At 46.5% G+C, this 9,101-nt stretch overlaps 1 protein-coding gene across 3 annotated transcripts in view; it reads left to right on the top strand.

Annotated features, from left to right (window-relative positions):
• The first annotated feature begins 879 nt into the window (after window positions 1-879).
• The window catches only part of DENND1A (DENN domain containing 1A), a 481,014-nt gene continuing 472,792 nt past the window's right edge, over window positions 880-9,101 (top strand). For 2 of the 3 annotated variants that reach the window (XM_090274703.1, XM_090274702.1), the window contains exon 1: window positions 880-973. In XM_090274703.1, the coding sequence (XP_090130829.1) occupies window positions 957-973 (17 nt within the window). In that variant the 5' untranslated portion in view covers window positions 880-956. The remainder of the gene's footprint in view (window positions 974-9,101) is intronic. The other variant, XM_090274704.1, reaches the window with a different exon arrangement.

Genomic DNA, 9,101 nt, shown 5'->3' with positions numbered 1-9,101 from the left:
CCCAAGGTGGAGCAGGTGTAGGAAGCGGGATGGTGATCTCTCTCAAACACCTTCATTTGCATCGAGCTAATCTTTATCAGGGTCTGTTCTGTACTGGGGCCCTCCAAATGGCTGATCAGGGGAAACAGAGGTCCTCAAGGGTAAGGCAGACCAGAACCACTGAATGGGTCCTATGAAGCCTCCAGGTGGCTTTCCTGTGGGTATGTGAGGTCTCCTTCAAGGTGGATAGGGTGAGGAAGGGGCTTCCATCAAGGACCATGACGGGAAAGTGGATGGTGTGATAGAGCAGAGGGTCTGTGGCTCCCTTAAGGAACTTACTGGAAGGTATGGGATTTTCTAAGGGAAAACTCGTGTTTTCATGGAGGCTTGAGTGGGAAGCAGATTAGCTCTACATCAGAGCTACTGGAGGGAGAACTCCCTAAGGGAGGAATGGCTGAAGGTTTCTTCAGGTGAGCTTGGGGGACTCTATATGATGAGGGTCTTTCCAAGGGAGTGGAAGGTGGAGTTTTCTATAGGAGATGGTGGGATAGACACTTCAAGGGCCTGTACCCGGAAGGTATGATACACAGAGCTCCGGTCATCAGTGGGCGGAAGCTAGGTGCCTTCCACCCGCCCTCGGGCGGCCCCGCCTCCTGGGCGCGGACTACACTTCCCGGCAGCCCCTGCGGGCGGCGGCGGCGCGGGAGGGCGGGGGTGGCGGTGTGAGAGGCGGCGGGGGCGGCGCGCGCCGGGGACGCGCGCCGGCGACCATGGCGTTCGCCCGGCTAGAGCTAGTACATTAACCCCGGGAGGCGGCGGCGGCGGCGAGGGAGCGAGCCTCGAGCGGGCGGGCCCAGCCTGAGGGAAGGGAGGAAGGGGCGGGGAGAGCGCCGGAGGGAGGCTGGTTGGCCGCGGGCGGGCGGGCAGGCAGCGCAGCGCTGAGCGGGGCCGCGGGCCCATGAGGAGGCCGGGGGACCATGGGCTCCAGGATCAAGTGAGTGCGGCCGCGCCGGGCGGAGCCGGGCCGGGCGCGGGGTGGCGAGGCCGGGCAAGCACCGCAGGCCGTGGGTCGCGTGGGGACTTGCCGGGACCCCAGGGGCGCCCCGCGTGCCAGCGTCACGCGGGGAGGGGGGCGGTTGCCATGGCGATCCATGGAGGCGCAGGGGCGGGGTGCGCGTGGGGTGGTAGGGCGGCGGTGGTCAGGTGTCCCCTCCTCACCTGAGGGCGGGAGCTGTGAGATGACAAGGTGGCCTCCTCCTCGGGGTCACAGAGTGCCTCTGAAAATGGTCTTACAACTGTTGGGGGGAGGGCGAGAAATCTCCGGAAGCAACTTCCCGAATGAGTGTGTTTGGGGCACCCCTGAGAGTTGGTCAGGTCCTGAGAGGTGGCAGCCCAGCTGCTTAAGGCCTGCGGGTCCCCACAAAAGTCGCGTGAGGTTCTGAGAGAGGGAGGGGGTGGGGGCCAATAACGCACCTACGGAGTGGATGGCCTGGGGTGAAGGCCCTTTTCTCCTTCCTACTAGTTCCCCTCTTATCTATCAAAGTCTCCGCACAGCAAGGGCCAAAGGCTAGGAGGGAAGATACCTCTGAGCTGTAACTGAGCACCTGATAACTGTTGGAAAAGGCTGTGCAATCCAATCTGGCGAATTCCCTCACTCCTTCGTTCACCTGGAGTCCCCGGTGGGGTCAGCTTTCGCGGGGAACCGCTAACTTCGGAACCCATTGAAACAGTGTTTCCCTCCCAGCCTTAGAAGTTGACTCTGGGAAGTGCAACTTGTAACCAGTCCAGTTTGGGTGTGTTGTTTTGGACTCGATCTCCCCTCCCAGCCAGGTCCTCTTTTGGCTCCTCAGCTCCAGAACATGAGATGCCTTATCTAATTACTAACAAATGTTCACTTTTTTCTCTATGAGTAATATGATGGTTTGAGGGCACTTAAAAACAAAGTTGACAGCGTAGGCTTTTCCTGAAAACATCTTTCGTAGGGACACTTGAAACCTGCTTACGAGAAAGCCTGTGGAATGTGTTTATTTCAGCATTTTGAGAATTATGCTAGAGGAAGTTTGAAAGGAGAAGAGCCTTAGTGGCAAAATCTAATAATTATTCAAATATTACACCCTTGTCCAGTCCATGTCCATGGAGTACAGTGTGACCTTTATTCAGCCTGTAGTCCCCTGAGGCTCAGGCTTCCAGTCACAAAATGTGCCTTATTATATGTGCTGCAGCACCCCTGAGACCTCTGCTAAATGAAACTACAAGAGACTTTGAAAGTGGAAGAGTTGGATGAGCACGCTGTTAGTTCTTCATTTTTGTGGAAATGAGGGGGAAAATTTAGAAGCATGCTCCAAAGAAGAGCTTAAGAGGCTTGGGAGGTAAAAAGACCCAGTGTGTGAAGTCTTGGGATTAAAGAGGCACTCCAAGTGTAGCTCCTGCTTCTGAGGAAGAGAGCTGTACACTTGGATTTCAACAGCACTAAGAAACACTTCCCAAATGCCACCTTAGAGTTGCAGTGAATGCAGAAACTTGTCTGATATAAGGCAGGCACTGTCAGAGCCAGCATGGAAATCCAACACGTAGAAGTCAGGTGATTAGGCATCGGGTCCTGCTTCTGAAGGTTGTAGGGTGACAAATACATGCTCTCAAGAGTGTTCTGGGAACCCATCACAGGGCGGTTGGGCAAGAGAGCTTACTAATGCAACAGTTTGTATCGAGCATGAAATTAATATAAAGAATATCCTTGATCTTGACACTAGATTGCTTTGTGATAAAAATTTAGGCTCCGCAAGACAGAGACAGACTCGTAGATGGACAGCAGATGACAGCTAGTGGGGGTGGGGGTAGGGGTGGAAGGACTGAGCAAAAAGGAAAAAGGACTCATGGGCATGGACAACAGTGTGGAGGTTGCTGAGGGGAGAGGGGTATAAGGGCCTAAGGGGTACTGGGAAAAGATACAATAAAGGTTAAATAAAAATTTAGGCTTGGGAAATATATTAGCTTTACTTGTGAGACTGAAAGAGAATATGAAGAGGGAAGTTATGAAAAGTCCTTGTGATTTATGGCGACTGTTGACTATGCAATTTCTGCTCGCAGCCTGGAATGGGGATGGGCAGGGGATGCAGAAACCACCTACTTAGGTGCAGCCTTAGTTGTCGGAGGAAGCAGCTTTGGTTACTGCTGACCATTCCATCCTGACAAGGTGTTCCCCTGGCTGAGGTGAAATCTAAGTGTGCGGGCTCCATTGTGTGGGACGGACTTAGGGGTGGGGCAGAAGGCCCAGAGCACACTGGGGTCCCTCCAAGCAGGAGAGCACTATGGCCGCCTGTGTTTTCTCTTGCGTGTATCTTTGATGCTTTGTGGCCTAATCAGGCTAAGATGTAGAATCAGATCTGGATCCCAAAGTCCAGCTCTTTTTTTCTACTGGCTTTGAAACTTTACACAAAGTACCTTATTCACCCTGAAGGTAAAATGGGGAAAGCTATTGTTGCAGGTTCATTATGAGCAGTAACTGTAGTATCACCAGGACTGCAGGGCCCATATTAAAAACTCAGTAACTGTTAGTTTTCTTTTACACCTTCTCTATCAGAAGACTAAGAAAACTGATAGATGTTATACCAGAAATGTCAGAGAACCGGATGTTTCAGGCAGTGGAAAAGAATGATGATCAAGGAGTTAAGACTGTTCACATGCAGAGCAGGAAAAAAATAAAATGATTAAAAACAATAATCCATGTAATTGTGAAGCTGGTGTTGCTAGGCATAGGCGTTGAGATTTAGTGCCTGATCAGACTTCCCTTTCAAGCTAAGGCTGGTTGTGGAGCACAATATCTGTGTCAGGCATGGTGCTAAGGCTTTCTGTGAACCATTTCATCCAGTCCTCACAACTCTCCAGTGATGTAGGTACTATTAGCCACAGTTTCGAAATGAGAAAATGGGAGTTTACAGGCCTGAGGTCAGATGCCATCCCCGGGAAACCTGCCCTGATGTCAGTTCCCTGTCTTCCCCAGCCTAGGCCAGGTGACTGATCTGTGTACTGCACCCCCCACCCCCTGAAGCCTGGGCCAGGTACCCTCATCTGTGTACCCCTCTCCCGAAGCCTAGGCCAGGTGCCCTCATCTGTGTTATTCCCTCAACCCCCCCAAGCCTAAGCCAGGTGCCCCTCATCTGTGCATCCCCCCAACCCCCCAAGCCTAGACCAGGGGCTCCTCATCTGCTTCTCTGGCCCCTTGTATTTATCACTGTCATAGCACTAAATCCAGTTCCTTGTCTGTCTCCCGTACTAACTCCCGACATAAACTTTTTGAGAGGAGGGACTATCTTGTCTTTGAGTTCCCTGTGTGAAACCTAGTACCTGACACATAAGACTGTTTAGGAAGAGTTTATGGAATGCATTTAGGAAATACGTTAGGATTTGAATTAAGATCCTAATTGAGTGTACAGAGTTAAAAGGACAATTTGCTACTTGAACTCTTGAGGAGAAGGTTTATGTTTTATAAGTTTTTAAGCCAAATTGCCCTTGTCTAGACAGACAGTTCCTTATGTTTTCTAAAGAGTGTTCAGTTCATGTTCGTTTTAATAGAGAAACATTGTTTTGCCTCACACCAAACGTTTACTTGATAAAGGAAAGGTCACCAGTTACACAGGTAGTACCCTGGAAAGCTCCTAAACTTTAAACCTGAGCAGACATTTATTTACCTAGAGGGATGAAAGGAGCAATGGTAACTGGCATCTTTGACAGCTATGTTTAAATCTTATTTGGTGTTTCACTGATCCCAGTGGACTGGAATGTGGTTAATATGAGGCAATTTAACTGATAATGCAGGCACACAGCAGGAAGCTGTGTGGCAGTTTAATATTGCTTGTGGTGACATCCTAGAAATTGTTTCCAGGCACCAAGGGCAGGAAGTGGATTGTAAGTAATCGAAGGAAGTATTCTAAGTGAGTTTGAAGAAACCTGACATTTATGGACTCAGAGAAAAGCATACTCAAAGATTTGAAGACATAGAGGGACAGGACAGGGCAGCTGATTTGGCCTTGTGGTGTGTTTATTCTGCATTAGCCTGTATACCTGTCTTCTGTCCCTGTCAGACTGTGACCTCTTTGAGACTGGTGACTAAGAAATTTATCCATTCATTCATTCATTCACTCACTCTAGAACTGAGAAGGGTGTCAACACATATTAAGCACTCAATAAATGTTAGTCATTGTTGTTATTATCATAACTGGTAGTAACTATATTAGGTGCCTGGTAGTGCTCTAGGATGTAGAAAGGAGATTTTTCCTCACTTTAAGACTTCCCAAAGTAGTTGTAAGACAGAAATATAAAACAAAACCAACTTCCTGTGGGCCCACCCCCCGCCCAGTATAATAGAGACTATTGTCATGGTGGAGATGCAGCCACTAATGAGTAAGTCCATACATGGAGGGGAGACTCTCTTCCCCAGAGGGCTCAAGGCAGGAAGGCTTTATCAAGAAGATAACGTTTTAGTTGAGGCAGGAGAGATGAGGAAGGGGATGAAAGGGGTGAGTGCGGTGATGAGATGGCAGTGGTGGCAGCAGTAGGAGTCTTCTCAGTACAGGCAACAGTATGTGTAAGGACATGGCACAGTAGGGAAATAAAAATACTAATCACCATTTTATTGGGCACTTCAATGCTAGGAATTGTGTGAGATATTGGAAATTATAATGGTGAATAATAACACATATTCACTCCTACACTTGTTGGAGCTTACAGTCTGTTGGACCTGATATAAACCTAAATGAGTCCACCTAGAGCTCTGTGGATGTGGTATAAAGGAAACAAAATTCTCACAGGGAATGAGGGAAGCAGCTGCCCTAATTAACTAATTCCTCACCCAAGGATATGTTTATTGATGAGAGAGAGAGAGGGAGATGGAGGGAGAGGTGGAGAGGGAGAGGGGAGAGGGGAGAGGGAGAGGGAGCCTCTCATACGTGCCCCGACTGTGGATCGAACCTGCAACCTCGGTATGTGTCCTCACTGGGAGTTGAACCTGGAACCTTTTGGTGAATGGGATGAGGCTCCAAATGAGCCACCTGGCCAGGGCAGCAGCTGTTCTACTTTAGATACAGAGAGAGAAGGCTGACTGTGAAGATGGTATTTGAGCTGAGACTTAAAGGTTGAGAAGTCGTTAGTCATGTAAAGACACTGGACAAGTCTTTTCATTCCAGGTAGAGAGTAGAGGATTTATGAAGGCCTCAAGATAAGAGCCCAGCTGTAGTTCAGGAACTGATAGAAGGCTGGTGGGTTTGGGAAACAGCTAATGATAGAGCTCTGCTTGAGGTGAAGGTCAGAAAGAGGCCGGGGCCTGAGTGGAGGCTTATAGGCCTGGTAATCTGAGTACATCTTTGTGATGCTGTAAGTCATATGCCATAAAGTTTACTCTTTTACAGTATATCAGTAAGTGGTTTTTAGTATGCTCACAAAAACGTGATTGATCACCACTGTTCAATTCTAGAACATTTTCATCATCCCAGGAAGAAACCCTGTACCCATTAGCAGTCACTCCCCATTTCCCTTCAAAACCCTCTCAGCCTAGGCAGTCACCAATTGTAGTTGCTGTAGATTTGTCTAATCTGAGCATTTCTTATAAATGGAATCACACAATATATAATCCTTTGTCTTTCACATAACATGATGGTTCCAAAGTTTATCCATGTTACAGGATATGAGTATATCATTACTTTTTATTGCTGAGTAATATTTCATTGTATAGACAGACCACATTTCGTTCATCCGTTTATTCATCAATCAGTTGTTACGTATTTGGGTTGTTTTCACTTTTTCAGTGTTCAGAATATTGTTATGCACACGTGCTTTCATTTCTCTTGAGTGTATACCCAGGAATGGAATCGCAGGACCGTATGGTAATTCCGTTTAAGGAACTGTTAAACTGTTTTCCGAAGCAAGTGCACCATTTTGTGTAAAGAGCCATTTCATTGTAGTTTTGATGTGGTCCAATGAGTCGTGTAGAAAATAAAGGAACAGAGTAGACAGGGTTCTCAGAGGAGGTTGGAACTTGAACTGAAACAAAGGTGAGATTTGGGGGAGGGAGAAAGAGTTCCAGAGGAAGAACAGTGAGATGACTTGGAAGTGGAGATAAACCCATCTTACTGTTTTCTGATACAGAGAAGCAGGCTTGGCTTCTTGGGGTGTCTCTGCAACAGTCTTTTTTTGGACTGCTCGTTAAAGGATCCCATTACCAAAATGCACCACTCGCTTTCCCATTGTATAGCTCAGCTGACGTATCTCCCCTACTGTGGGGTAAGACTGGAAGCTGAAATACAACTTGCTCTGGAGAGCTTCTCCCTCTAATGCCTCTTTAAGTCTTTCTTGTCTCCACCGTAGTGCTCCCCCCCCCCCGCCCCCCCAGTCCCAGTAGGGGACAGTACAAAGAGAGTACAAAAGTCCTGTTGGAGACTGCTCCCATTATTCGTTGCCAGAATCAGTCACTTGAATTTTTATGCTTTTGGAAAATGTATTGGTGCAACCCAATCACTTTAATATTAGCCATTATAGTCCACGTGGAGGGGTTTGCACAGCTGATATGAAGGTTGAAATGAGGAAGGTAAAACCTGAAGTATTGCTGTAGGAAAATATTTTATTAAGGTCACATGTAAGCTCCTGGCTGGAATTCTGGTTGTGAGTTGCACAGATTCAGCCTTTTTCTTGGGCCTAATCTCTGGATTTGCAACATCCTTTTGCTTAAAAGGATCTTGTGGGGGAAATGAAACTATAAACAAGGGAGAAAAATAAACCAAAGAGAATAAAACAAAGTTGGCTTCTTCTACTTTTATTGGCATTCATACCCCTTCTTCTCAGTATTTGGGACTTGAAAAGGAGCCAGATAATGGAAGTAAAAAAAGATATGTTCAAAACATGTAAGTACCTTTTGGAACTTAATATTCCAGAAGTTCATCTGTAAGTCAGTTAATTGCATTTAGAGTGTCTTTTTCTTTTGGAGATCCTGTTACGTATGAAATCAGTGGCTGTCAAGGATAAAGACTTACCAGGTGTAGAGAACTGTGTGTACAAAAGACGAGGAGGTGACAGGGATAGCTGAAATACAGCATATGCAGATGAAGATTATAGGAGGTAACATTGGAAGAGTAGGCTTGTGGCACTGGGACAAGATGCCATTCAAGGATAGTTGGGAGTATAATACAATCAGATTTGGGTTTTTAGGAAGATTACTGTGGCAGCAGTATTTTAGGACAGTTGATATCGTTGGCTTGTGCAAGATGATCCACTGGGGTGTGAAAAGAATATGGTAGAACTTAATATTTGTTTTCATATCAACTGTCAAAATTTCCATTTCTGTGTTTTCTAATGTATATATTAGTATAGTAAAACATTGTTATAATTTATAAATATATATATGTCAGTTGTATTCTCAAATTTTTTACTTATAGGAAGGAACTCATTGAGAAAAAATTGGTTTACCAACTATGTTATAGTTTATAATGCAGAAAGTCAAGGCCTGAAGTGAGGTTGTGATTGTCGAAAGAAAAAGGATGGATTTGAGAGAGATTTTAAGGTAGAATTGACACGACTTGGTTTCAGATTACATGGAAGAGGCAAGAGGAGAATCAAAGATGACTTGCCAAGGTTAGCAAAGTTATATTTAAATGAGTTTTGGAAGCTGAGGACCGGTTATATAATGTGTTTGCTTCTCTGAGGAACAGTGAGAAAGTATGATCGGGAGAAGGCATTTAGTCTGCGTGAGAAAAGGACTGTTTAAGGGCTCCATAGTGAGTGTGCGTGCTTTGTTAGACGAGCAAGACATAACGTGGGCTGGGCCAAGTTGCTGAGGGGAAATCTGTCCATATTAGATTGATAGAGAAAAAAATAAACTTTTGAACTCACTTGAGCCACAGGAAAGGTTTCAAGGATGTTGCATTGATCTCGCCTGGGCTGTATGAATCAAAAGGAGGAAGGAAACCAATGCAGAGAAAGATGTTTGACTTCAAGCAAAATTCTGGTATTCCAAGGCGGGAAGGAGCTAGGGGCATGTGGGCCTTGAAGACGCTCAGGTTAGGGTCTCCAGAACCACCTACAATCCCCACCTGAGTTCTAAGTTTCTGGGCCTCAGTTTTTTATTTATAAAAGGA

This window comes from Furipterus horrens, unplaced genomic scaffold, assembly GCF_987537825.1.
Source record: "Furipterus horrens unplaced genomic scaffold, mFurHor1.1.pri manual_scaffold_4, whole genome shotgun sequence".
NCBI lineage: Eukaryota > Metazoa > Chordata > Mammalia > Chiroptera > Furipteridae > Furipterus > Furipterus horrens.
Note: the sequence above shows the minus strand (reverse complement) of the source record. Positions and strands in the feature narration are given on the sequence as shown.